The sequence below is a fragment of the Sciurus carolinensis genome, chromosome 3, assembly GCF_902686445.1.
Source record: "Sciurus carolinensis chromosome 3, mSciCar1.2, whole genome shotgun sequence".
In the NCBI taxonomy this organism is placed as follows: domain Eukaryota; kingdom Metazoa; phylum Chordata; class Mammalia; order Rodentia; family Sciuridae; genus Sciurus; species Sciurus carolinensis.
Window position 1 is genome coordinate 175,540,520 of NC_062215.1, and position 27,988 is coordinate 175,568,507.

A 27,988-nucleotide genomic window follows, 5' to 3' on the forward strand; every position below is an offset into this window, starting at 1 on the left:
CGCGCAGTGTGCGCAAATTCGGAATCCCGCCGGCGGGGTTAGTGGTTTCTGAATCCGAGGCTTGAAACCGGACGAGAAGACCCTCTTTACTCTCACAGGAAGATGACAACCCACAGAGAATTAACTTCTGTTTACATGGAACTCAGAAGTCTCCTGCAAATCATGGTAAGGTTGCAAACAACAAACAGAAACACTGATTAAACCATGAAAGATTGTGGAACAAAATGACTTCCTCAAATCGTGTTCGTTTGTTGATTGGGGCGTCTTTTAAGTGTTTCTCCGGATTTTCTGGTGCACTCTTACTTTGGACTGGGAAATATACCGATTGTGTATACTCGGAATATCAATACGGGAAGGGACACTAAAGGATGTGCTAATCCAGTCCCTGTTGTTTTTACTCGTGAGGAAGTTGAGGCCCAGCAAGGCAAAAGATTGATCATAGTTCTAGCAAGTTGGGGCAGAGTTAGAATTCGGCCCTAAGTCTGCCGACCCAGAGTGTGGGTCCCCCTAGGAAAGTGATATTTTCAGCAGTATGACAATGTGATTGTTATTCTTGATGAACAGGAAATCAACCTTCATCCAGGGTCGAAACACCCAGAATTAGGTAAGCATTTATTTAGTGAATTTCCTGCAAGTGAGGAAGTGTGATATTTGTTTATCATGAGTCTAGGTAGGACTTGGTGTTTTGACTTGTTCTTTGTCACTCAAGGTGACATTTAATGTGGTTTCAGGAAGTAGGTAAAATTGATGTAAGCCACAATTTCCTTGGAGATCTCCTGTGTTCTTTCCTAGGCCTTCGTTCCTCTTTCTGTCCTTCTTCTCACCCATCTGAGCACACACACAATTTTTTCTCCCATATAATTCAATGAACATGTTTTCAGCTTCGGTCATTTGTCAGGCACTGAGTGGGTAAAAGGTGAAAGGCATGATCACTGTCACTAGGAAGATAACCTTTGATTTAGGGAAATAAGGAGACTCAGTTGAGATTTAAGATAAATTGCGATGCATAAAAGAAATCACATTAGTAGGCCACAGAGGTCCTGTTGGGGAGATTTATAATAGCTTAAAAAACTTTATGGAGAAGTGGCATTTGAACTTGAAGGATGGGTTTTTTTCTGCATTAAAAGTTTTATCCTTAGATGCTTTTGTCAATGAGGTAAAACATACATGCAGTAGAGGAACAATCTTCACATACGTATACACCCAGATTGCCATCACCCAAATCAAGATAGAGAACATTTCCAGCATTCATTGTGCCCCTTCTCAATCCGTACTGCATCCACACATCTGGAGATAACCACTCTTCTGGCTCTATTACCATAGATAATTTTGTCTGTACTTGAATTTCACTTACACTCATACAGTGTGTATAATGTATGTCTGGCTTTTCTCATTCATTGGTGTTTTTATGAGATTCATCCATGGTATGTATACCTTTTTAAAATTTGTTTTCATTTGGTTACTAGTATGCATATATATATATATATATCACAATTTATTTGATAGGCTGATGGGCATCTGGGTTATCATTTTTCTGGCTGCTAATTACAAAGCTACATTCTTATATGAACCTTTGTATGTTTCTTTTTGTGGACATGAGCACATATTTCTAGGAAAGAAGGCACTGTCTTGTAGAGTATGTGTATGATCAGCAATAGAGATATTGCCAGTTTTCCAAAGTGATTGTACAATCTATGCCTTCTCCAGCAATGTAAGAGAATTCTAGTTGCCTCTTATCCTTGCCAGCATAGGGTGTTGTCAGTCTTTAATGTTAGCCATTTTGGCTAATGTGGCATTTCATCAAAGTATTTATATTTTTCTGACATTGAGCATCTTTTCATATGCTTTTTGCTGATTTGAAAGTCCTCTTTTGTGAAGTGACTGTTCAAGTATTTTGCCCACTTTTATTTATTTATTTATTTATTTATTTTTGGTACTGAGTATTGAACCCAGAGGCACTTAACCACCAAGCAACATCCCCAGCTCTTTTTTTGTATCTTATTTAGAGATAGGGTCTCACTGAGTTGCTTAGGGCCTCGCCACGTTGCAGAGGCTGGCTTTGAACTTGCAATCCTCCTGCTTCAGTCTCCCAAGCCACTGGGATTACAGGCATGTGCCACCATGTCTAGCATCCACTTTTAAAAATTGGGCCATTTGTCTAACTGATTTGTAGTTCTTTACATAGTTCGGATATAGAATGCTTTGATACATACTTTGCAAAATATCTTTTCCAAGGATGTGGTTTGTTTTTCACTCTTACCAGTGTCTTTTGAAACAAATTCTTAATTACAATGAAGTATAATAGTTTAGTGTTTATGTAATACTCTTTGCATTAAATTTAAGAAAGTTTTGGTTGTAGGGTTAGTAGGATTTTTACAGGCAAATGTGAGAGAAGAACATGGCAAAAAAGAGAAAGCAAGCCTGGGCACAGGCCTGTTTGAATTCATGTTGGGCACTGGAAGGCCTAGAGTTCAACCTCTGAAGCGGGTGGAAAGAGACAAAGCTGGAACTATTAGAAGGGAGGCATACTGCAAAGGACTTAAACTGCAGCCTTGGAGAATGAACGTTATTCTGGAGGAAGCAGAGGGATTGCCAGAATATTTACAAGCTCACACTGAACTCAGTCATCTTTCTCTCACCCTTAAACTTGCCCCTCATCCTTCATTGCCCCATTTAACACCACTGTCAGACAGCTTTGGCTTCCTGGGCCAGAATCCTGGGTATTCTCCTTCCTTCTCCCTTCATTTAACTGGTCACCAAGTCTCATAGATTTTATAGTTTAAATGTCTCCAACAGTGTCTCCTTTTTCATCTCCAACTGCCAGTATGTTTGTTTAAGAGCTTATAGTCTTGTATCTGAAATAAGGCATCTGCTTCTAGTTCTTTTCAGTTAGTTCCTGTAGCACTTAGTATAGCCATTCTAAAATGAGCTATTCCTACTTCTTCCCAGCTTTAAAAGCCTAAATAATTCCTCACTGTCCTTAAGACAAACTAAAAACCCCTTGACTTGGATTATGTCCTTTCTGCTTTTATTCATTTTTCCTGATTTAACTCAAGCCTGATCTCCTCCAGATGCCCACCCTTAATCACCCTTCCCCAGGCCACAGTCAGGTGAGTCTTATTTGTTCACCCAGTGGGCTGTGAGGTCTCCAAGGTCTTTGCTGTATTTAGACTTTTACTGGGTATAGTACCTGGCATGTAAATTCCATGACCCTTGATGACCTGACTTCAGCTATGCACCCCTCATTTCTCATACCAGAAACCTGGGTTCCAGTCACTTTTGGTTCCTTTTCTGCATCAGTGTATGCTGCACAGTGCAAGGCTCTGTGACTATGGTCACTACCTTCTTTTCTTTCATTTTTTTGCCTGGAAAATGATTGTTTTTTTCTTCCCAAATCTATTTGGTGACGCCTATCCCTCTCATATCCCTCTCATAGCACTTAATACATTGGAGCTTTTTGCGCACAAGAAACTTGTTTTATCTTTCAGTAACCTTCTAGAACATAAAAGGCACTAAATAAATTTTTTCGAGTAAATGAATCAATTAGTTGGTCCTAGACTTCATAGCATTGTTCTGATTTCTACACTATAATGCACAATAAGTAAAGGGGGCCCTTTTCTAGATTTTGAAACCTGACGATCTGTGTCATGTAATCTAAAAGAATAAGTTCAAGCGTTCAGTTATGTGGCATTTTTTAGCCATCTTCCCTGGTGAGTTGGTTAGCACCAAATGCAATGCCACGAATGACATTTTGGTCACAGAACTATTGTTGGCCCAAGCCATCTCCTGTTTATTTAATAACATTTTTTTGAATAGAGGTCAAGGATATCGTCTTTGGCTCAGACAGCCCAGACTCCAAAGCAAGCTTTGGCACTTACTGACATTTGGACTTTTAGCTTCCCTGAAAAATGGAATTACAGGTCATGGTTTTATGAGAATTCAGCGAGATAATACATGTAAAGCCCCTAGTGCATGGGGAAAATACTCAATAAATTGTAGTTGTTTTAGGCTTAATGGTTCACTGTGCCCAGGGGTAGGTGCAATTGCCACAGGGAGCTCCTGGGGTAAAGCTCAGGCAGAGGGGTGAGCTCGGGTCCAGGATGGTGATGGCGGCGGCTGTGGTTTAGGTCCCAGTATTATCTAGGCCGCATTCTTCTCCTCGAGCCCCTCTCTACTCGCCTCCCGTCCCGGTTCCCGGGCTGCAGCCCATCCAGGACCTTCTACTCCCTCTGGTTTCGAACTGAAGGTCGGAGGCGGTGAACGCGGCGCGGGGAACCTTGTGTGGGTGGAACTCGAGTGCCGCGGTGGGAGGCTTCCGGGGGAACCGCACGGTCGACGGGTCGGCGGAGGTAGAAAAACGCCGGACGCCGGGCTGATCATGGACGCTTGACAACCTGCGGTCAGGCGCCGGGAGGCCGAGCCAGCCACGAAGAATACGGAGAGGCGTCGGGGACAGGTAGGGGCTGGTGAGAGGGTAGGCCGCGCCGGGGCCTACGCTCCAGTCTCGTCCAGACTTCCGGCTTGGCGGCGGCTGCCAAAAAAACCCCGAGCCACGCCGCCCCGCCCCCGCCCCGGGAGCGCGCCCCGCGGCTCCTCACTCCACGCCCGCGGCCCTGCCTGAAGCAAGCTGCCAGCCCTGAGACCACCGCAGCTTGCGACCCTCCGCTTCCGCACCGCGGCTATTTTCGCTGCCCCATCCCCCCAAAGCCCGCCCATTTGCCCCTCTCCGGTTCATCAAATTAGCGCCCTCCTCTGCTGGGAATTCATCTCCGCTGGGTCGCTAGCCTCCTAGGGGGCCTTTGACTCCAGAAGCTAACGACTGTCACCGTCTTCTTAAACTCTCTCCACACACTTGCACTTTAATCTGAGATCTTTGGGTTGCACCGAAGTTTCTCCCCGTTTCATTACCTCCTCTCCACCCCCAGCTCCTTCCATTTAGTCTCTTTGCCTAGATCCCCACCTGTCTCTTCACACGTGTCCACTTGGAAGACAGTTTTCCTCTCCTCTCCTTACCACCGTCATCTAACTTCCTCTCCTCCTCCCCATTTCTCCCCTTCCTTCTGTCACCCTCTCCCCTTTCTTTCTTTCTTTTGTCTCCTCAGAACTCATTGTTAACACTTTTTCTGGTAGGACTTTAGGTGCTGCTAAGTGAGGCAGCATTAATAATAATGTGAAAGGATGCAGTTTTGTTGTCTGAGTCCACAAGAAAACATAAGTGTTTCTTGTACCAAACTATCTGTTAAATTTGTTTCCATATTTTTTAATTGGTGCATTGTAGTTGTACATATTGGTGGGTTTTATTGTTACATATTTGTACATGCAAACAATATAATTTGGCCATTGCAGTTCCCCATTGTTTCCCCTTTTCCTCCCCTCCTTCCTCCCCCTGGTGCCTTATCTACCTTGGATTTTCATGACCTCCCCCCTTTATTTACTTTTTCCTCTCTAGCTTTCACATAGGAAAGAAAACATACAACTTTGATTATCTGAGTTTGGCTCTTTTCACTTAACATAATCTCAAGTTCCATCCATTTTCCTGCAAATGATGGAATTTCATTCTTTGTGACTGAATAAAACTCCATTGTGTGTACATGCATTTTTTTAAATCCGTTTATCCGTAGTTTGGATTTGTTCCATAGGCTGGTTCCATAGTTTGGGATTGTGCTGCTATAAACATGGGTATGCATGGATCACTATAGAATGCTGACTTTAATTCTTTAGGATAAATACTGAGGAGTGGTATAGCTGGGTCATGTGGTGATTCCATTCCTAGCCTTTTTTTTTTTTTTTTTTTTTTTTTTTTTGCAGTGCTGGGGATTGAACCCAGGGGCTTGTGCTTGCAAGGCAAGCACTCTACCCACTGAGCTATATCCCCAGCCCTATTACTAGCCTTTTGAGGAACCTCCATACTGATTTTCTAGAGTGGCTATACTAATTTATAATCCCACCAACAATGAAAGAGTGCTCCTCTTTTTTTTTTTTTTTTTTTTACCAGATTATCCTTTTGTAAATTGTTCTTTACTTCATTTTACTACACATAACTCTTTTCCTTCATTTTGCCACACTCCCCAGTTTTCATCATTTGTGAAGGACAAATCTCTGCTTATGTGGGACTCGAGTAGGTATGTTGTGTGTCCAAATACACCCAATATGTAATTAGATTACAAAATTGAGGGGCCTTCCTGAACCTAATGTCTTGGGAATGGCAATATAGTATCTGCATTGTTTTCCCAAATCCTGTTATTGTTGAAGTTTTATACAGATTTTGAGTTATGTTTAGTAAAATGTCACATATCATTAAGAGACCAAATGGAGGAATTTTCCCTGTGGGCTTACACAGTATTTTCTAAGTTTGAATATATTGTTGCTTATCGTTTACAATGTTTTTCTCCTTTCCCAATGCTTAAATAATGTGTGTGTGTTGCTAGGCGTGGAACCCAGGGCCTTGTGCATGCAAAGCACACACTGTACCATTGGGCTACGTCCCCAGACCTTAAATTACTTTTTAAATTAAATGAAGCATGGTTCTTGTAAGCTGTTTGTGTTTTATCTTGTTCTGTATGTAGATGAGATTCTAATAACACATAGGAAGCTGAAATGAATTACCTTTGTTAATGGGCAATATCCTTTGTCTCTGAACCAGAATTTATAAATGAGGTAGATATAAAACAAGTATGGAGAAACTCCTGTGTGTTTCTTTAGGTCATGGTAGTCTTTAAGGGCCTATAAAGGATACCTCTGGGAGAGGGACAGATGGGGAAGTGACTTAGATAAAGTGTGTTTCAAACTTGGAATTGAGGACAAAATCCCCTTAACTTCAGGCTGAACCTCACCCATCTCACAAAGTTCATTGCATTTGGACTCAGGAGCTGTTTTATCTTTATAAACACTGGTGTCTGGTCCAGCATTAAAAAACTACAGACTTTGGAAAGTAGAAGGAAGAATGACTGACACACTTTTCTTTTGAACAGATCTCCAGGTCAGAGAATGGCAGGTGAACAAAAACCCTCAAGTAACCTTCTGGAACAGTTTATTTTATTAGCCAAAGGTACCAGTGGCTCAGCTCTCACTGCTCTCATAAGCCAGGTATTGGAAGCTCCTGGAGTTTATGTCTTTGGAGAGCTGCTGGAGTTGGCCAATGTGCAGGAGGTAAGAGCAGTTTCCAAATAATTTGTCTGTTTTCTTTTTTCTTAACCTTTCTGTGACTCTCCAGGTTTCCAAGGAATTTCACTGCTGAAGTATCGTGGACCTGTGGGGTACTCTATTAAAGGAGTGATAGGAATTGGTGGGGCAGGGGAAGAGATCAAGGATAATGTCTTGGGTTCTTTTATTCAATATTAGCCCCTTGGGTAAAGTTAGATTGGGTTGCTAGTTATCTGAAAGATAGCAAAAAAGTACAAATGGTGCTATAAGTGTGGGCTGATGTTTAATAGGGTTAGTTTCAGGCATTCTGAGGAACAAAAATCCTCCAGCACAATATAGAGAGGGAAGATTAGTCAGGGACATACATAGCAGAAAATGATTGCTGTGTTGAACATGAGATGGGCATGAATAGGAAAGTTATTGTTCCTGTGAAAAAGGGCAATGTTGCGCTAACATGGATGTGTTAAAAAGCTAAGAAAGATAGGGCTGCGGTTGTGGCAGTGGTAGAGCACTTGCCTAGCACATGTGAGGCCCTGGGTTTGATTCTCATCACCATGTAGAAAAATAAATAACGATATCATGTCCATCTACAACTAAAAATACACATGAAAAAAGTTAAGAAAATTAAAGCAAGGAAGTATTCCAGTTTGCTTTGTCGATTTGTTTGATTGTTTTATCTGTTTTGGTCAGTGTGCCTCAAAAATGAGATCTATTTTAAGAATGACCAAATGGAACAAAGAGATGGAAAGCAACTTACACTTCTTACTTAGGCACTTGCATTTTTATTTATTTGAGAGAAATGCAGGCATGTTTTTGCTGTAGAAGGGAGCTCTCAGAAGCTTTGATGTGTTGCTTGATGGGTTCATTTTCTCCCCACCATCACAGATTTTTGGTGGCTCAGAATGGTGCTGACTGAAGGATGCCCACTATGGGCAGATCCAGGTGTGGTACTTCTTGCAGATCATGTGCTGGATGCTTCTGAGAGTGGCCTTTGCGTTCTTGGTGGTGGTGTTCTACATTTAAGAGGTGGCTGACTTCTACTGTGTCGATCATTGCCTTCATGACCATCATGACACTTTTGCGATTAGCTGCCCACAGTCAGTTACAACCACAGCAGTGGGACTTAAGGGTATTGGGCTTGGTGCTATATGTCTGCTTATTCTTCTTCATCAGGAGACTGGAGTAGTTCCTTATGACCATCCCACACATGACTTCTCTTCCTCTGCTGGCCAGAAATGGAATGAGAGAGCCACTTTATTTTTTAATTGTAAATTTTTACTTAATGTCTGTATTTTTTGCTGTACTGTAAGCTCCGTGAGGATAAGACTTGTGCTCACCATTGCTTTCTTGGAGTGTGTGTGTCATAGCCTGACACACAGTAGGCTTTCAGTGAAAATTTAGTTTACCAGAAATGGAAAATTAATACTTGGGCTGGGGGAGAGGGAAGATTTGAGAGAACTGGACTTACTTTTCAACAGAAGAGATGACCTTCAGGTAGGTTCATGAAAAACCTGAATGAACATGCCAAGCCATTGATTCTGAAACTGTGCAAGACTGGTTAAGAGGAAATAGATGGAAATTAAAGCTGGCAAGACCTTATGGGCTTAGGCCAGTTTTATAGTATCTGTTTTAGAGACAATGGTCTGTTCTAGCTAATGTTTTAACTCTCTCTCTCTGAAAAGTTGGGGGCTGGATTTGGTGACCTTTACATGTCTCTTCCAACTCTGATTCAGGGACCTCTGGAGGTTTGTAATAACCTGAGAAGGTAGAGTGAGGTATAGAATGGTAGAGTTCTTACTGTTATGCTTAGCAAACAGTAAGTTTGTGTTTTTCCATTTATGAGCTGAGAAATAAGCTAGCTGCCTTTTAGTGGTCTGAAATTATGGTTCTTGGAATTTTTTTTAATTTATTTTTTGTTTTTTGGAACTTTTTTTTAAATTGCTAAAACTGAGCAGTAGTAGTATTGTTCTTGTTTAGATTTTTCTGAGTTGGTAAATCGGAAAAGTAACAGGACCTTGTTTGTAGTAAAAGAAGCACCTAGTTAAGGTAACTGACAGCAGAGCAGTTCCAAGCAGAATAGTAGCTCTTTGGCTTTTCTACAGTGGCTCTTTGCCATCAACTTCAGTGAAGAGTAAGTAATTTTAATGAAAATTTGTATTGGGGGCCACCTGATACCCTCGTTTCTGTCCTAGCCTGACGTTTCTTTCACACCTTCTGCTGTGCTACTCTTTCCCCAGAGTTCATAGTCCGCATGTGGTTCTGAAACTTGGAATTAATGCTAAGTTGTGTTCAGTTGGCTTGATGGTGACTCTCAGCCTACTGAGCTGTTGTATGGACAGGACTGTTCCAGTCTTTCTTTCTTTGTTTTGGTACTGGGGATTGAACCTGAGCTACATCCCCAGCCCTTTTTATGTTTTGTTTTGAGACAGGTTCTCACTAAGTTGCTGAGGCTGCCTTTGAACTCACAATCCTCCTGCCTCAGCCTCCCAAGTTGCTAGGATTATAGTCATGTGCCTCTGCACCGGCCCAGTCTTTGTTTTAATGTAAAGGGAATCCTGAGAAAAGTTGAACTGTTTCCAGTGCTTAATGCTGTGTGTGTGTGTGTATGTGTGTGTGTGTTAGAAGCAGCTACTGGGGCGTGTATGTGTAGTATAAAATGTCTTCCTGAGGGAGAAACATTGAATTTGGGCCTTTAATAATCTTACTTATTTTTTCCCAAAGAATCAGAATTGGAAAGGACCCCAGGGACTTCGATATCTTTGGCACATGGTCACCCACCTCTGTTTAAGCCCTCTAGTGATTGGTAGATAGCTTGGTCTATAGTGAACTTTGTTTTTCCTCCTCAGCTTGCAGAAGGAGCAAATGCTGCTTATTTGCAGTTGCTGAACCTGTTTGCCTATGGAACATACCCAGATTACATAGGTGAGTTGATTAAGATCCTTCAGAAGACTTAACTATGTCACTCCATTTGGAGGGTGATTGAGGTTCTAGATATAAAGTGTGGTGGGTGTGTATGGGGAGTTCTTGACAGGGCTGTTTCTCATGTTACTGAGGTCTGCAGGTGACCTCACAAAAGGGATTTGCCTTCTTACCTTTTGTTTCCCATCAGGGAAAATGGGGGCTGTGTGTATGCTCATCCATAAACAAAGCCCTTGTTTATCTTCCACATAAGATTCTTGAGACTGGTATTGTAGGGTACTTGGTATGTGATGAAATGTCAGAATACCCATTTGTAAGATATTTCAGTGTTTTAAATGTTATCAAAATAATATCATACTGAAGAATATTTGAAAAATAAATTTTAAAAGTTACTTATAGTTGTACCTCCATTAATTATTGGTAGCATTTAGTGCCAGACTTGTTTTCCATTATGCTTGACTCTGTATATACAATTTCATATTTTTCCTTCATTTGTTTCACAAGTCTTTAAATTTTGTACTTACTTACTTACTTATTGGTACTAGGGTGAACCCAAGGGTGCTTTATCATTGAACTAATTCCCTTCCTTTTTTTTTTTTTGAGACAGGGTCTCTGAATTATTTAGGGTCTGGCTAAGTTGCCCAGGCTGGCCTTGAACATGTGATTCTCCTGCCTCAGCCTCCTGAGTTGCTGGAATTAGATGTGCACCACCATACCTGGCTTTACTCATTTTTACTATCTCACAGTCTCCTATTCTACCACTGAGATACATTCCTAGCCCATTTGAGTTGTTTTAAGTTAGAATCTTAAGTTTCAGGAATGAGGGACTTGCATATCCAAGTGCTAACTTACCTTATACCCAAACAACTTTCCTGGATTTCCTTTCCTTTCCTTTCCTTCCCTCCTCCCCCTCCCCCCTCTTTCTCTTACAGCCCCCCCCCCCCTGCATTCTTCCTCTCTCCCTCTCTATTTTTGCTTTCTTTCATATGAAAGTAGACTGATGCTCAGGCCTTCCCTACTTTATCCCTGACTTCCCCTCCTTTCTAAATGGTCATTTCTACTTATTCTGTGCTGTCAGACTGAACAGTTTGCCACTTGCTGGTACATCATATTTTTCTTTTTCTTTTTTCTTTTTTTTTTTTTTTTTTTTTTTGGTGCTGGGGATTGAACCCAGGGCCTTGTGCTTGCGAGGCAGTCACTCTACCAACTGAGCTATGCCCTCAGCCCCTACATCACATTTTTCTGATCGTCTATTCCAGTAAATGTGTCCTATTTCTGTCCTCACTAAGGAGGCAGCATTGTACAGACTCTGGAACCAGACTGCCTATATTCTAACTCAACTTCTGCTATTGTGTGTTCTCTAGCAAATTAAATATTTTATGTGTCTCAATTTTCTTAGCTGTAAATTGAGAGTAGTAATACAATTCCATAATTCCTCACCTACACTCCTTGAGGCTAGATGTTTTAACAGTTTAAAATTTGGTGGACTTGGAAAAGGTAGTATGTGTTTGCCTTTTTATGTAACATTCCCAGAAGGATGTGGGCAGCATCTGTAGTTGAACACATCCACAGTTTTGCAACAAATCAAGTAAATATTCACAACAAACACGATAAAAGCCAGCCTCAGTTCAGTCTTGTTCTCAGGACAGGAATTGCCACCATGTGAATTTCAGCACCCAGCTTAAGAAAAAAGCAATCAGTTTGGGTTCAGCTTTTTGGAATCCAGAATTACATTAAAGGAATTGAAGACATTTGAAATCTGTCTTGGGTTTGTTGTGAATGTTAACTGGATGTGTGTGTGTGTGTGTGTGTGTGTGTGTGCGCGCGCGCTCACATGCATGCATGTGCTCTGTATATCATCTGCAACTACTGCCCTCCTGCCCCCACTGCTGTGATCATTAGTATTTACTAAAATTTTGCTCATCCTTCAAGACTCATCTCAAACTCCATATCTTTCATGAAGCCTGCTTTTCTTTCATCTCCTGTACCTCCCAGATGAGATTATTCTCACTGTCCCCTTTCCTTCTCCCTCTCCTCTGTCCCTTCTCCCTCCCTTTTTGTTTATTTCTCCCTCTCTTCTTTTCTCTTGGAAATTTGTATCCTTCTTCTGGTAACTCTGCTTTGCATTTGTAGCTAGTGAAACATTTAATTATAAGACCGAGGACGAGTCCAGGGCCAAAGAGTTGCATGGCTGTAGGTGGTTGGAGTTCCTGGAGTTGTGTGGCCCAGCAGCCCTGACAAAGCCCTTCTTCTTCATCCTTGATTCCCCTTAAGACATTACCTTGCATAGAATAGATGCTCAGTGAAGATACGTTGGACTTAAATCGAGTGTCACAAGGGGCACAAGCAGTATTCCATTAAGATAATTCCATTTAAGATAATTTTGTTTGTTTGTGCCTGACTTTTTAGGAGACTTAACTCCTTTTGTGTATAGACTGGTCTTTGCTTTTTGGAAGCATGTTGTCTTTCAGAGAAGATGGGAGGTGCTCGTGGAATGTTTGCCCGGTGAATAAATGCAGAGTCATGACAGTGATTTAGTAGTACAATTGGTGGGGAGTTGATGAGCTTATTCCATAAAATATCTTAATTTTATTTTTTGTCTTAATTTTTGTGGTGGGTGGGACTGAGCAGCCAACAAGGAGAGCCTGCCAGAACTGAGTACAGCTCAGCAGAACAAGCTGAAACATCTTACCATCGTGAGCTTGGCGTCAAGAATGAAGGTACAGTCCCAGATCCTTCCCTGCCTTCCTCCACATCCCGAGTCAGTTGTCTTATTGGCATCAATGAGGGAACTCCCATCTACTCACAGTAGAGTTGCTTCTTAAATACATAAAATTTACTTGGCAAAGAAAAAAAGAGAAAAAAGGTAACAAAGTGGTGTAAACAGTTACTCCCCATTCCTGCATTCACAAAAGCTTGCCCTGCAGGGGCTGAATCAGCAGGTCTTGTTCTGGCATGCCATGAGTCATCACATGACCTGAACATTTGGCATGTTAAGGGAGACTGTTGTTTAAAGATACATATTTTTCAAACAGCAGGGTATCTTGCAGCAAGTTAACTACCTCTGTGCTTGGTGCACAGTGAACTGTGCCCATGTTGGAAGAAAATCTTGGTATATTGGATTTACAGAGAGAGAATTTTTTTTTCCTGTGTATGGGGATTTAAACCCAGGGCCTTGCACATATTTAGCAGATGCTTTACCACTGAGCCATACCTCCAGCCTAGAGAGGTGGATTTTTAATATACTGCCTTTTTTTTTTAATTTTCAAAGTCAATTAAACTAATTTGAATTTTCCTCTCATATGCTAACTTTATACTCTATCCTTCTGTAAGATACCACTCCACCATACCTCTGAGTTCTCTGCCCCAGTGTGTTTAGAAGAAGCCTTGCAGCCAGCTGCTCCCAGTCATTAATAAAGATAGTTTAGACTCCGTTAATTTATAGTTGACTTGGATTCTCTGCCTAATCCTAGCCTCTTAAGTTTTTGTGGAAATATGCTTTTGAAAAAGTTTGCTTTTTGATTGCACTTGAGATACGTATGTGTTCTTGAGATACATATGCATTTCAGTTGCTGAAATTATTTTATCTGATCTATTCACAAATTTCTGGAACTCATTTTAAGTGGGAAGCTTTTTTTTTTTTTTTTTTTTTTTTAAATCCCTTTTGGTGGTGCTTGGGATCGAACTCAGGGCCTACCACTGAACTACATCACCAGCTCAGGGGATCCTGTTTTGGGAAATGAAGACCTGACCTTTTCTTGTCCTGATCATAGACTTCTCGAGTGTGGTAAAGGGTAGGATGATTTTTCTTCTTTCTGCAGCTTATCATTGTAAGCCCACCCACCATCCCTGGATGGCATGCCTTTAGTCATGGAAAGCCCTTCTGGGTGTGTTTGCTGTGTTTCTTTTTCTGTGTGCATCTTTCTTCTTTCTGTGTGTCTACAAGTTTGATTTCTATGTTTATTTCTAAACTAACTGTAGTAATGTGGCAGGATTTGCAGAAAACTGGATATTTAGGTATTATGTTGTCTTGGAGTCATGCAGAATATTGGTACAATCCAATAAAGGACTCGTTGGGGGTTTGCATTGGCTGGAAAAATCTGAGAAAACAGGTGCAGGCTTCAAGATGCCTTCTTTACTGGCTGTCTCCCCTGGCCACCTGTAGGAAGAGTGATGGCCTGCAAATCTTTTTGCTAGCACTTTGCTGGGCAAGCAGCCACTTCTCCCCAGTGTCTGGGACCTCTTGGAGGTTTGTGATAATCTGGCATTTTATGCAAAATATGCAAGCTTCCTGAAGGTGGCAGCGTGGCACATGTGGACTATTTCCTTTTTCTCTGAAAGGAATCTTTCGGATCTGTAAGAGTATGCTCCAGGGTGTGAAAACTGAAGGCTGGGTGAAGTCCAGGATGTAAAGAATTAAGAGGGCACCTTCTTGGATGCCATAGGGTCTTGTCACAGGTTCTGCAGTTCATTTCTCTACTTTTGTCATATTAGACATTAATGATTATCACTGACCTGCATTATCTGAGCCCAAAGTCAGCTGTTGGCTGGGTGGATAATACCTACGTTTTCATTAATGCTTACCAGGTGGTTTTTATAACTATCACATGGCCTTATCCACAGTGTATTCCCTACTCTGTGCTGCTGAAGGATTTGGAAATGAGGAATCTCCGGGAATTAGAAGACCTCATCATAGAGGCTGTCTACACCGACATCATCCAGGGCAAGCTGGACCAGCGAAATCAGCTGCTGGAAGTGGATTTCTGCATTGGCCGTGACATCCGGAAGAAGGATATCAATAATATCGTCAAGACCTTGCATGAATGGTAAGGCTGAAAGAAGGAGGGGGATAGCTAGCTTATCCTTTGTCCCCCTACATGCAAAAATGCGATCACCAGGAGTCAGCTGAGGTCTTGGTGTGGGCCAAAGGACAGCGCACCAGATAGTGGGGCTGCATTCGTGATCACAGATGTGTGGTAGTAGGAATCATTTCAAGCCTTCTAGTGCCTCACTGTAAAATCGTTCTTGCTTTAAATGCAGCTGAGGGTTGTTGAACAAGTGGGCTCTGAAGTACTCAGACCTGGCAGGGGAGCGTTCATCCTAGTTGCGTGACACCCATCCTGCACTTTGCAGTTGCAGACTCAAAGTTTGGCCAAGCTCAGGAAGTTAGTATTTGTGAGATGTTTTCGGATAAGAAAACCTTTGTTCAGAGTCTATAACACTGAGCTGGTGTTTGTGAAACACTGGGAGGGATATTGAAGATAAGGCTTGGGTTGTTCTGATTTGGAACACAGCCTCACACAGAATATTTGATAACTATATTCCTGATATATAAAAAGAATTGGGGCATTTGGCTGTATTCTCAATGAAATTTGATATTTAACAAGAGCTGTTACACATTCTACAAGGATTTATTGTGGAGTTATTTAAATGATTTCGGGTTTATAAAGCTGGATGGACTTAGAGAAGTTGTAGTGAGGCTTGAAGGAGGGCTGGGAATAGAGTAGAATTTGAGGTGAGGAGAGTCTGTGAGCAGGCAGGCTTCATGCAGAGGGACAGGCAACTTGTTTTCCTTAAAACAAATGATCTCGTTTATCTCCTGGATTCTTTCCAGTGATGAATGACCCACCTTTGATCTCTGGGGTCTAATGCCCTCTGAGTTTCCCTTATTGACACTATTCTTAAACCTCAGGCATGTGCTGCCTACTCCTCTCACTACATCTGTCCCAAGTGTGGCCCCACACTCCTTCCCCGTGCAATGTCTGACAAAAAGCAGGAGCTTTTGGGCTGGGGAGATAGCTCAGTTGGTAGAGTGCTTGCCTGTCAAGCACATAGCCCTGGGTTCAATCCCCAGCACCGAAAAAAAAAAAAAAAAAAAAGAAGAAGAAAAGCAGGAGCTTTCAAAGATTCTTAAACTGTTATATCAAAGTAAACTTAAAAAATACTACACAAAAATTGTCTAGCAAACAAAGTCTAGATGTCTGATCCTACTAAAGTTGTCTATTCCAGTTCAGTTTTGACATGGCTCATATGGTTTTCACAACCAGGGCCTGGTTTTCCTGTTTTAAGCCCCTCGTACATTGGGCCAGGATGTGATACCCTGACTCCTGGCCCAGAGTGCTCACCAGGAAAGATCCTTAGAACTCCTGTTGCAGTTTGGCATTCGATTGGAAACAGAATTGCAACATTGAGAGGTTCCACAAATATGATATTGAATTTTAAATGGAGGGGATATGAATATTCATTGTTGTTATTCTTTCAAAAATTTTTTTTATTTAAAACAAATTCAAATCACAATGGGGAGAATAACAGTGAGCCAACAGGAGGGGTATGATGGGAAGGAACTTCAGTTTCTGAGGAAAGGGGTAATCTCCAAAAAGGATGCTTTGGGAATTTTTTTTTCCCTGTTGAGGAGGATGATTAGTGCAACCTGTCACGTCTTGCCCACCTCCAGTCTCACAGCCTGTAAAACCACTTCCCATGGTCTACAGAAGTTGGATATGAGAGCTGTATTCCAAGAAAGTACCCACAAACCACTACGTTTGTTCCCATCTTTTCTGTGTAACTTGAGCTGTATTCCAAGGAAGTACCCACAAACTACCACGTTTGTTCCCATCTTTTCTGTGTAATGTATTTGAACGAGCTGGGGCAAGAGTCCCATAAGGTGGTAGGGAGGCCTGTTGAGAAAGAGGTTCCCAAGGCTGGGAGAGAGATTCTGGGCCTCCTGGCAGCTCCGGGCTGGTGCTCTCTGTTGCAGGTGTGATGGCTGTGAGGCGGTTCTGCTGGGCATCGAGCAGCAGGTTCTGAGGGCCAACCAGTACAAAGAGAACCACCACCGGACTCAGCAGCAGGTGGAGGCAGAGGTAAACAGGAGGGAATGTTTGCTTCTCTCCAGGTGCACCTGGCTGTTCTTTGTAGTGTTTTTGTTTTTATCTTGTGAGCCTTGGTGTGGCCAAAACAAGCAGTCCCCCCAAATAGACATTGTTTTGGGTGCTGGAACATAGGAATTAGTGGGACACAGTTCTTGATTTTGATTCTCTCTTTCTCTCTTCTGATTCTTGGTCAGTTCAGGGTGTACAGACTTGAATTGCAGAGAAGATTGTAATTCTCTGATACACATGTCTTTACAACTGTAGAGCAAAATAAAACACATTTGGGGATGGATCTTAAAATTGGTTAGAAGCTGCTGGGGTTGTGGCTCAGTGGCAGCATGTATGAGGCACTGGGTTCGATACTCAGTACCACATAAAAATAAATAAATAAAATGAAGGTATTGTGTCCATCTGCAACAACAACAGCAACAACAAACGGTTAGAAGGATCTGGGGATATATCTCAGTGGTAGAGTGCCAAGCATGCAGGTCCTGGGTTCTGGGGGTGGGGGTGGCTAAAAGGATGGTGGTTGTCAGCTATGGAGGAGGCACGGGCTTCAAGGCCTGGTACTGCTTAAGTGGTGTGGCAGGTGCAGAGTGTTTTATTCTAGACTGTATCCATATACAAACACTTTTAATTTCATGATGTTTCATAATAAAAAAGGGAAAAATTCAGTGCATGAAACGAAAATGAAAGATGTGAGTGTGATTTTAGTGATGTGTAGTTGTCCAAGACACTTTTACCCTCTTGCATGCACACAGGCTCCAACCTTTGTGTTCTGGGCATTTGTGTGCCTATAGTATGATGTGTGGAGCCCTTAAGATCAAAAGCATCGGTTCATTTTAGCATTTAAAGTCCTTTTCTAGTGTGGCTGGGGCCTGAAATGTCAGTGGTATTGAATGAGTTTTTACAGTCAGTTGTTTTAAGAGTATGACTGAGAGGGGCTCAGAATTCCAGGTATGTTTTAGGAACATAAAAAAATGAATAGATGTGCTTTTCACAAAGAGGTTTGTGAATTTGGAGAAAAGAAAACCTGTGCTTATTTATCTCCATAAAACTGGCTCTTGTACTCTGTCTCAACTACAGTAGGTACTCAGATGTTGAACTGAATACCATATACGTCTGTCAGTGCACTGCTGAACTAGGCCTTTCATGAACTAGTGCTAATTTATTTCAGATATCTTCTTCCCCATGTACATACACTCTGGATGTTCAGTTCATGGCACATTTTTAATCCAAGAAGGATAAACTACATCTAATTTAACATTAGCAAAGTCAAAGTCAGGACATTAAGCCTACTACTTCACTAATAAGCTAGTCAGCCATCTTCCTGATGATGTGGCCTCCATCTGACCTAAGATTGAGATGTGAGCAATGTAGGACAGGTTGACCATTCTTTTCTGTTTATTTTTCTCTATAAATGAAATCCTAAGAAAAACGAGTTTTGGAGGCCTAGCCTCAGGGAAACCTAGGTAAAACCTACAGCCTTTAATCTAGCAGGGGACATGGGTTGCCTTCGTGCTGGACTGTTGCTGATTGCGGCAGGTGGTGGAAAGTGAGTAGGGAGGGGGCATCATTGTGGTCATTGACAAAGATGAATGACGCTAGTTTTAGAATTTTAAACTGTTCAAGGTTTCTTTCAGTGACTGGCATCAGACAAAAGAAAGGCAGGTGTGAGAATCACAGCCTCTGGGATAGGAGTCATCTCTGTTTCTCCTTTACTATTAAAGCAGTGAAGCTTCTTTTTCCTTTTCTCAAAAAAAACAAAACAAAAATAGGGTGTGCATGGAGTTGTAGACACTAAAACAGGCGAGTGTGCACGGAGTTGTTGTAGACACTGGGTCAGTGTGAGCTGCTGTGCTCTGTTCTTTCACAACAATGTATACTCTTCAAATCATGGCTTTTTTTTTTTTTTTTTTTTTTTTTTTTTTTAAGTGATCCGACACTTGCAAATTGTTATGGGTAGCCAGTTTTTGGAAAATACAGCTACCCCTGCTAGTAAAGCCTGGTGCCCACTAGGCGGCGCTAAGGACTTAGGTTTGAGAGAAAGATCTGAGTAAAAATACTAAGGCCACCTCCGCCGCTATTTAAAATGATCTGTTGACTTAGTAGTCTTCTAGAAAACTTGGAACAGCTTGATAGGACAAGAGAAAGTGGATCTCAGCCTGGTCGTTTTCTGTTCAGTCTGTGTGGTCTGCGGCGCAGGGTAGGTGCTGATCATCCGCTGCTTGAGACATATGAAAGGTGCTCACCAAATGCTCATTGACTTGAAAAGAGAACAGATCTTCAGAGAACAAAGGTAGTTCTGTTATATCCTGCTTATATTTATGCTTCTGTTACCCTTGGCCTTTTATAGGCATTTTCTTAATTGAATGGGTGATCTTTTCTTCATTGGTCCTTAAATTCCATTGCTATTCTCAAAGGGCAAAACTTGAAATTTTTCCCAAAAATCTTACAATAGCTTTCTTCTGGTGAGTTGTACCTTCCAGAACCTTCCCTCTGAATGAAGATAGCCCTATTACAAACTGCCAAAGAATCTTCTTTCCTTTTTATATAAGTAACATATTTAGTTACAGTTTCAGCAAGGCCAGGGGTACAGAACAGTAACATTATTTCATTATTTCATTGTTTCTGAGGAAGTGCTCTGGAGGGGAAAGAAGTTCACAAAGCAACTCTTCATTTGATTTTAGAAGGAAGTTTTCTTCGTAGTTGAATGTGCCTGTGTCTGATGTTCTGTGGAATGTTAATATATAACTGCAGTTATACATTTATAAAATAGGCTATGTTCAATTCATATAGGTAATAAAACTAAAGAAGGCTCTGTTTTCTTATGTAGAAAATCCCCAGGCACTAAGTCAGTGACAAATCTTGAGCTTGCTGGCCATTACAGTGGTGCTAATAGTGTGCCTTGGAACCTGTTGGACAGGCTGTCCACATCTCCTGCTTCTCTCTCTCTCTCTCTCTCTCTCTCTCTTTTTTTTGGCACTGGGGATTGAACCCAGGGGTCCTTTGCCATTGAGCCACGTCCCCAGTCCTTTGTATTTTTAATTTTTTGTAGTAGATGGACACAATACCTCTATTTTATTTATTTTTATGTGGTGCTGAGGATCAAACCAAGTGCCTCACACATGCTAGGCAAGTGCTCTACCACTGAGCTACAGCCCCAGCCCTATATTTTTAATTTTAAGACAGGGTCTCACTAAGTTGCTTAGAGCCTCACCAATTTCCTGAGGCTAGACTCGTCTTTGTGATTCTCCTGCCCCAGCCTCTTGAGCCACTGGGATTATAGGCATGTGTCACTGTGCCCAGCTCCTGCTGCTCCTTTTCTTTGTAGCACTTTTCTATCTGTGGGTTCTATTTCCTATTGTCTGCATTTGCTTTGCCCCACAGCTGAAGGAAGTTTTCCTACCCTAGAAAGCTCTTCTCTCTCCTTTTGCCTGAATATTTAAGGTCTCTACTAGAGACTCTAGTAGAGTCTGGCCACATTTTTTGCCAGCAGGTGGATCTTAACTGGAAAATTCCTGAGGTCCATGTTTTGAAGAGCTCAGCAAACTCTAGGTCATCTGGGGGTAAGTGGGGTAGGGGTGGCCTCTAAGCTAGCCCCTCCAGGAGGAAAATCAGAAGGGGTTTGTCAGATTTAGGCCAAAGAAGACAAGTCTGTGGGGTATTTGTCATCAATTCAGTGGGGCTCTGTGGAAGAGGATTTAGACATCTCAAAGTCTACAAGGTTGAAACAGGTTTAATCAGTGGACCTCCCTTCAGGGCCAGCCTGGAGTCCTGGAAGGAGCGCCACACTTAAGCCTGCCCAGCTCCTGGCAGATGTTAATTGATTTCTTTTTTGTTTTTGTGGTACTGGGTATTAAACACAGGACAGTGCACATACTAGGCAAACTCTTACCACGGAGCTACATCCCATCCCTTTTTATTTTGTTTTGAGACAGGATCTCAATAAGTTGCTGAGGCTGGCTTTTGAACTTAAATCCTCCTTCCTCAGCCAGTCACTGGGATGATAGGCAAGTGCCACCGCACCTGGCTCTAATATTCCCATTAACCCTAAGAGTCTTTGATTGACCTTAGCAGTCCTCTTCATGAGTTCCGTATGTTTAATATGCCAACCATAGGACTGCGCATGTAGCTCAGTGGCAGAGTGCTTGCCTGGAATGCACGAGGCCCTTTAAAAAAAAAAAAAAAGCCAGTGATATAGCTGATACTGAAGCAAGGCATCTGTCACACTGGGACCCAGGGTGGGGCCACAGCACGCCCTCCTGAGGTTGTCTTCATGGAGTTCTAGGCCTTGTTTCTTGTGCATAAGGGACACTTGCCCAAGAAGCCTCTTTTTCCCTGGTGTCTGTTTACATTTCGCTTCTGCATGATACTGCTGTAGAGGACGTACACATCTATCGGCAATCTTGTTGGCAGGAGGAGACGTGTGTGGGACACAGAGACCAGTGCTGGCTGAAGCTGGGAACAAGAGCACGGCTGGGGAGGAGCAGGTGGGAGCGGCCGCTGAGCGTGGGGTGGAGTGGTCCGGAAGTGTGGTGTGGGAGAGGAGCTTGAATCTCCAGGCGGTCAGGGTGGCTGGCTGAGGAGGCATTTTGCCCAGGCTGGACTTGCAGGGTCGCGGAAGGCAGAGATGAAATGACTGCTTCCAAGTGTGTGTGGGGGCAGGCACGGGCAGTGAGTGTAGCTGGTGTGCAGGGTCTGTGTTGAGGAGCAGTGAAGGAAGGAACCAGATCTTGAATGGTGTTTAAAACTAGAAAAAGAACCAAGTTTTTCTCCAGGACCAAGTCTCTTGCATACTAGGGTCACTAAGCACCCAGAATAGCAGCTTATCAAGAGGGTAGTAACCACAAGGGAAAGCTGCTTGAAGGTAAGCTGGCATCTTAGTGAAGGGGAGGGTGTCCCTGCTTTTGTTTTTTGCTTTTGACAGGCTCTCGAACCAATAGAATTGAGTCTCCGGAGATGGGGTGGCTGAGTTACCCTCATGGCGAGTGCTGGTGTAGTCAGGAGGAGGGCCCGTGTGAGGCTGCCTTAGAAGCTGCGGTGAGAACCTGTGGGTTCCTGTGTGAAGACATGACACCTGACATACTCAACTTTGACGGAAACAAGTGTACATACAGCCAGAGAGCAAAAATAGCAGAGCACTGTGGGCAGTTGCAGAGGCCTCCAGGGAACCTTATCTCAGGGAATGAATGTGCCCAGATAGGGTTTGCCCCTGGCTGCCAGGTCAGGGACTGACTGCTCAGCTGGGATGCAGATACTCTTGAGTCCAAAGCTAGCCCTGGTCCCCTGAGACCACTCAGGAAAGAGAGAGATGCTAATTTTTTTCTTTTTACTTTGCTTTGGGGCAGGTGTACTAGGAATTGAAACCCAGGGGTGCTCTACCACTGAGCCACAATTTTTATTTTGAGGTGGGGTCTTGCCAAGTTGCCCAGGCTGGCCTGGAACTTGGAATCTTCCTGCCTCAGCCTCCCAAGTCTCTGGGATTACAGGTGTGTGCCACAAAGCCTGGCACCAGTTCTTAATTTCTGACAGACTCGAAATGTCTTTATGCTATAGAAACATGGCGCAAAGGATTGAGAATAACCAAGAATTGATTACCTGTTTTTTTTTTAAACTCATGTAGAGGTCAAGAGACTATCAGTAAATCTCAAGATAACTTAATCAATGTAGAAACCTATTGTCTTGCTTGATTAAAATTTTTTCAGCTTTTGAGGAAACCTCAAAAGAAACCCTCTCAGGTACTGCTCAGTTGCAGGACCTTCTCACACTGGAAGTCAGAGGTGACTGGCATGCAAATAAGATTTTAATATTCCTCCTAATGTTTAGAAAGAATATCAAACTACAGAAACATTGGAATGTTATTTTATAAAACAGTGATACCCAAGAAATCACATTTTTAAATTTCTCCTCCAAGGCCATCAAAATAGGCCTAGAAGTTAAACAAGCAATAACAGATCTCGTAAAGAGTGGTACACCTGCTTGCCCTGTTATCTTCCCTCACCAGCTCCCCCAGTTACTCTGCTGAGGCAGAGCCACCAAAACAGCAGGGAACCACTGGGAGGGAGGACTGTCTGGGCTTCTGAGTTAGGGGTTCAGGCCTGGCAGAGCACCTAGTGCACCCAAACTTGACTTAGAGCTCGTGCCGTAGTACCTGTCCCAGCCCCAGTCCTGTGACTCTCCTGGCAGAAAGGTTCAGATGTTGGTAGGTTATAGCAGTTTGGGGCGTGGTTGTTTCTCTATTCACAAAATGACAGTGACAACAAATAACCACCTCCAGTCTAGTTGGGTTGATGCTGCAGATGATTGCTCTTCTCCTGGAACTGAGTATTTCTCTCACTTTCATAGCCATTATTTGATATTTGCATTTGGACTGTTTCTTTCTTAAGCTCTTGATATTTTGACTGTTCTGAATTTTTGATCCTGCCTACTCTCTTTTGCTCTGTAGAAAGCCAAATCTACTGCTTCTCAGAGAATATGGAAACCATCAAACAGGAAAGATACAAATTACTCTGAAGTATCCTTCTCTTTTTTTTCCTAATATGTGTTTTTGGTTTTTTTGTTTTTGGTTTTTAAAGAAGGCTAACATTTGAGTGGACTCTTCCCTATCACCTCCTTCCTCTGCCTGCTTTTCCTTCACGTTTTGTTCCTTTCGGTGAGCTGAAGAGCAAAGATGTAAAAACCGTCAGGACTGTTGTTCAGGGATGGGTGTGTAAACAGACACTGCACTGGAGTGCACACTCCGTGGATTGGTGCTGTCAGTTTTCAGAAGGCATCCCTAATTGGAAACATTCCAAAATCTGGAAATTTTTGAGCATATGTAAAATATATGCAAATATTCCAAAATCTGCTAAACTCTGAATTCTGAAACACTTCTGACTCTGGGCGCTTTAGCTAAGCAGTCCTGATTCTATGTAAAATGTGTAACCCTTTTCATCTGGAAAGCCTTCCGCAGATCTTCACAGAGTATATGCAGAGGTAAACATAGAAGGCCTTTTATTCCCACACCAGAAAACAAACCAGGAACTAATTTTAAATGGTAGAATATTTACAGCACAGTAGTACACAGATATTCAAGAGGACATGTGTTGACATGGAAAAATGTTGCTTGAATATTTTTGAGCACCTACTTTGTTAACAGAAAAAAGGCATGCTGCAAACAGTGGAGTGATAACACTTGCTGGTTCTTTTCGTTAGTTTTCTTTTGTCAATTATTTGCCTGAAATTCATGCGCTAGTTGTTTATTCAAGAAGAGTTCAAAGGTGGTGCATGCCTGTAATCCCAGTGGCTCAGGAGGCCAAGGCAGGAGAATCACGAGTTCAAAGCCAGCCTCAGCAAAAGCAAGGCCCTGAGCATCTCAGTGAGACCCTGTCTCTAAATTAAATACAAAATAGGGCTGGGATGTGGCTCAGTGATCGAGTGCCCCTGAGTTTAATCCCCTGTACCAAAAAAAAAAAAAGTTTGAAGTTCTCATGGAAATGTTTGGTTTTATACATTGTCTACAGTTAGCTGAGTATAAAATGCTTCAGTTGTCCTTTTTTTTTTTTTTTTTTTTTTTTTGTACTAGGAATTGAACCCTGAGATACTTAACCACTGAGCTACATCCCCTTCATTTATTTATTTATTTATTTATTTATTTATTTACTTTGAGATAGGGTGTCACTAAGTTGCTGAGACTACCTTTGAACTTGCAATCCTCCTGACTCAGCCTCCTGAACTGCTGGGATTACAGGCGGGTGACACTGCGTCCAGCTCGCCCTTCTTTTTCTAAGGATGTTTTCAGTGTTGATTTCTGTTACCTTCTGAGTCATACTGCTTTGCTAGATGGTCCACTTCTACTTGTTTTAACCAAGAAAGCATTGGTTTCACTTTTTCTTTTGTCCTTCCTGCAGTACTGGGGATGGAACCCACAGTCTCACACATACTAGGCAAGTGCTCTGCCACTAGATACATCCCCAGGCCTGGCCCCACTTTTTATTTTTTGGAATACAACTTTTCATTTCTTCGGTTGTACACGATGCAGAGTCACACCATTTATACAATCTTACACATGCATAGGGTAATAATGTCTGTCTCGTTCCACCATCTTTCCCACCCCCATCGCCCCTCCCCACACTTCCCTTTGCCCAGTCCAAAGTTCCTTCATTCTTCCCTTGCACCCGCCCCCCCATCCCTTTATGGCTCAGATAAAACATTTGGCCTTTGGTTTTTTTTTGGGGATTGGCTTACTTTGCTTAGCATGATATTCTCCAACTCCATCCATTTACTTGAAAATGCCATAATTTCATTCTTCTTTAAGGCTGAGTAATGTTCCATTGTGTATATATACCGCAGTTTCTTTATCCATTCATCTATTGAAGGGCATCTAGGTTGGTTCCACAGTTTAGCTATTGTCAATTGAGCTGCTGTAAACATTGATGTGGCTGCATCACTGTAATAAGTTGATTTTAAGTCCTTTGGGTATAGACTAAGAAGTCAGGTAGCTGGGTCAAATGGTGATTCCATTCCAAGTTTTCTAAGAAATCTTCATACTGCTTTCTAGAGTGGCTGCACCAATTTGCAGTCCCACCAACAATGTGTGAGTGTACCTTTTTCCCCACATCCTTACCAACACTTACTGTTGATTGTATTCTTGATAATTGCTATTCTGACTGGAGTGAGATGATATCTTAGTGTTGATTTGCATTTCTCTTAATTGCTAGAGATGAAGATCATTTTTTCATGTTTGTCAATGGATTGTATTTCTTCTGTGAAGTGTCTCTTCAGTTCCTTAGCCCATTTATTGATTGGGTTGTTTGTTTTATGATGTTAAGTTTTTTGTGTTCTTTATATATCCTGGAGACTAGTGCTCTATCTGATTTGCATGTGGTAAAGATTTTCTCCCAATCCATAGGCTCTCTCTTCACGTTATTGTTTGTTTCCTTTGCTGAGAAGCAGCTTTTCAGTTTTAGTTTGAATCCATCCCATTTACTGATTCTCGATCTTATTTCTTGAGCCTTAGGGGTCTTGTTGAAGAAATCAGGTCTGGCCCACAGTTTTGCCTTCCCTGAGCAGCTCCTGCTTGTTTCTGTCATCTGGTTTCTGAAGATCATTGTAGATTTTCTTTTCTTTTTTAATATTTTTTTAGTTACCAATGGACCTTTATATATTTATTTATTTTGCTTATTTATACGTGGTGCTGAGAATTGAACCCAGTGCCTCACATATGCTAGGCATGCTCTCTGCCGCAGGGCCACAACCCAGGCCCCTATTGTAGATTTTCTTGCAGATGATTTTGTCTGCTTCTCTGCCTCATCGTATTGAGAACAAGTTGTGGTGCATGTTGGATGCTCACATCCAGTTCTGTCTCTCTCCAGGTTACCAACATCAAGAAGACACTTAAAGCCACTGCATCCTCTTCGGCTCAGGAAATGGAGCAGCAGCTAGCTGAGCGGGAGTGTCCCCCTCATGCTGAGCAGAGGCAGCCCACCAAGAAGATGTCCAAAGTGAAAGGTCTGGTCTCCAGCCGCCACTAGGGCCGGCTGGGGCAGCTGGCACTCACCAGGCCTGGGTCAGGTGGGGAGGGGACACCAAGGGCCTATTTCCTCCCTTCTCTACCTGCTGTGAGTTCCAGACCTGCCCGTCCCCTCACCAGCATCTCCCCATCCATTGGTACCGTTCCAGCAAAACCATGACTCCTTTCCCGACCCACTCCCTCCTTCCTGTTGTTCCCTCAGACTCAGGGGCTCTGTGGATGCCATCCTAACAGGGTGGACACTGCCCGCTTCCCTCCAGGAGGCTCTTGTCTCTGTACGGGCTCGTCCTCCTCCCAGTTGTTCTTTTGCTCCATGACATTTTGTCAGGCTGGTCATAAGCCGAAGGCAGCTTTAACCGGCCCACAGGGATGACTGCGGAGGAGGCCCCTCTGAGCGAGGAGGGGGCGTTCCTTCTCCAGCCCCATGTACCACCGTCCCCATGATGGTGCAGGCGCTCTCTAGCCAGGTACCCACATGCTTGTTTTCCCTCTCCTGCCTTAGCCCTGTTGGCAGCTCCAGTTCAACCATGGAGGGATGTGATGCTGGGCTGTGTTTACTAAACCTGCGGGTTTTCAGCCTCTTAAGCCCAGCTTGGATCTCTCATTAGTTGGGAGCGCTGGGCTGACTAACCTCTGGTGTCTGAGCACAAACAGAGGGTGCTGTGGGTCTGCTGGTGGCAGAAGTGTTTCTCCCAGCTTGGTGTCTTTTGCTGGCTGCTCTTCCTGCTGCCTCTGACTGCTCGGCCTTGTTTTGGTGTGTAGGCCTGGCTGCTCTCTGGGGTCGTCTGCCAGCACTTGCTCTCCCAAGACCTTCCATACCTCCTGGCTGCCCCTGTGGTAGGGATGGTGGTGTCGGGGCCCCTCAGTATGGTGAAGGACTGTTGCTGCTTCTGTCTCTTCCTTCCCACCCCTCCTTGGCTGGTGACCCAGAGCCCTCTGATGACAGCATACTCCTGGCCAGAGAAAAGGACTTGACTAGATTTTCTGAACTTGAACAGTTTCAGGTTATATTTTAATTTTTTTTTTTTTGTACAGGTTAATTCTAATACATTTCAACATACTTTTTTCTCCCCTTGTGTCAATATTTGTTATAGACTAATCGCCGGGGATATTTCACCTGGTTGGAGGGTGGCATGTGTGTATGTGTGTGTGTTTTGTTTTGTTTTTATAAAGGGAGGTGAAAGTCCTGGACTGATACATTGAGGAAAGCACATTTTAGAACAACAGAAAAATAAAAGTGTAGATTTGCTGTATGTGCCTGGAGTGTGGGGTTGCATAGCTGGTAGATCTGGAGTGAAGGGGAGTAGGGTGGTTCAGGGATATGAGACACTACGGTGGTTAAAAAAATGGGTTTCTCCTTGTCCTCGAATGTCCAGCAGATGTTGCGGTGTTCTCATGTTCCTTGCCTGTTGGTCTGTGTGCCTGTACAACACCATGCCTAGTGAGTGAAGTTTAATTCCCAAAAAGTGTTTCATGATTCCCTGGTCACATGCTTTGTGGAAAGGGGGTTCTATTATTAATAAACGTGGCACTCCCTGCA

General features: G+C 42.8%; 1 protein-coding gene across 3 annotated transcripts; it reads left to right on the plus strand.

Moving 5' to 3' along the window:
• Positions 1 to 8: 8 nt before the first annotated feature.
• Positions 9 to 27,988, plus strand: Cops7b (COP9 signalosome subunit 7B). Of its 3 annotated transcripts, none has more exons than XM_047547586.1 (7): positions 9 to 165; positions 6,972 to 7,149; positions 9,990 to 10,065; positions 12,694 to 12,782; positions 14,686 to 14,888; positions 16,820 to 16,925; positions 26,291 to 27,988. In XM_047547586.1, exons 2-7 carry the CDS (start codon positions 6,988 to 6,990, stop codon positions 26,447 to 26,449), a joined length of 795 nt encoding a protein of 264 aa, XP_047403542.1. In that variant the 5' UTR covers positions 9 to 165; positions 6,972 to 6,987; the 3' UTR covers positions 26,450 to 27,988. The 3 variants fall into 3 exon arrangements, with proteins under 3 accessions (XP_047403542.1, XP_047403543.1, XP_047403541.1); XM_047547585.1 differs by lacking the exon at positions 9 to 165 and adding an exon at positions 4,307 to 4,456; XM_047547587.1 differs by lacking the exon at positions 6,972 to 7,149 and having other exon boundaries at positions 37 to 165.

What these genes read in the sequence shown, in the direction of transcription:
- Cops7b (XM_047547586.1), top strand. Translation starts at nt 6,988, where the DNA reads ATGGCAGGTGAACAAAAACCCTCAAGTAACCTTCTGGAACAGTTTATT. An exon ending in GCTTGGCGTCAAGAATGAAG is followed by an intron (nt 12,783 to 14,685) that starts GTACAGTCCCAG and finishes CCTTATCCACAG; the next exon opens with TGTATTCCCTACTCTGTGCT. An exon ending in AGCAGCAGGTGGAGGCAGAG is followed by an intron (nt 16,926 to 26,290) that starts GTAAACAGGAGG and finishes GTCTCTCTCCAG; the next exon opens with GTTACCAACATCAAGAAGAC.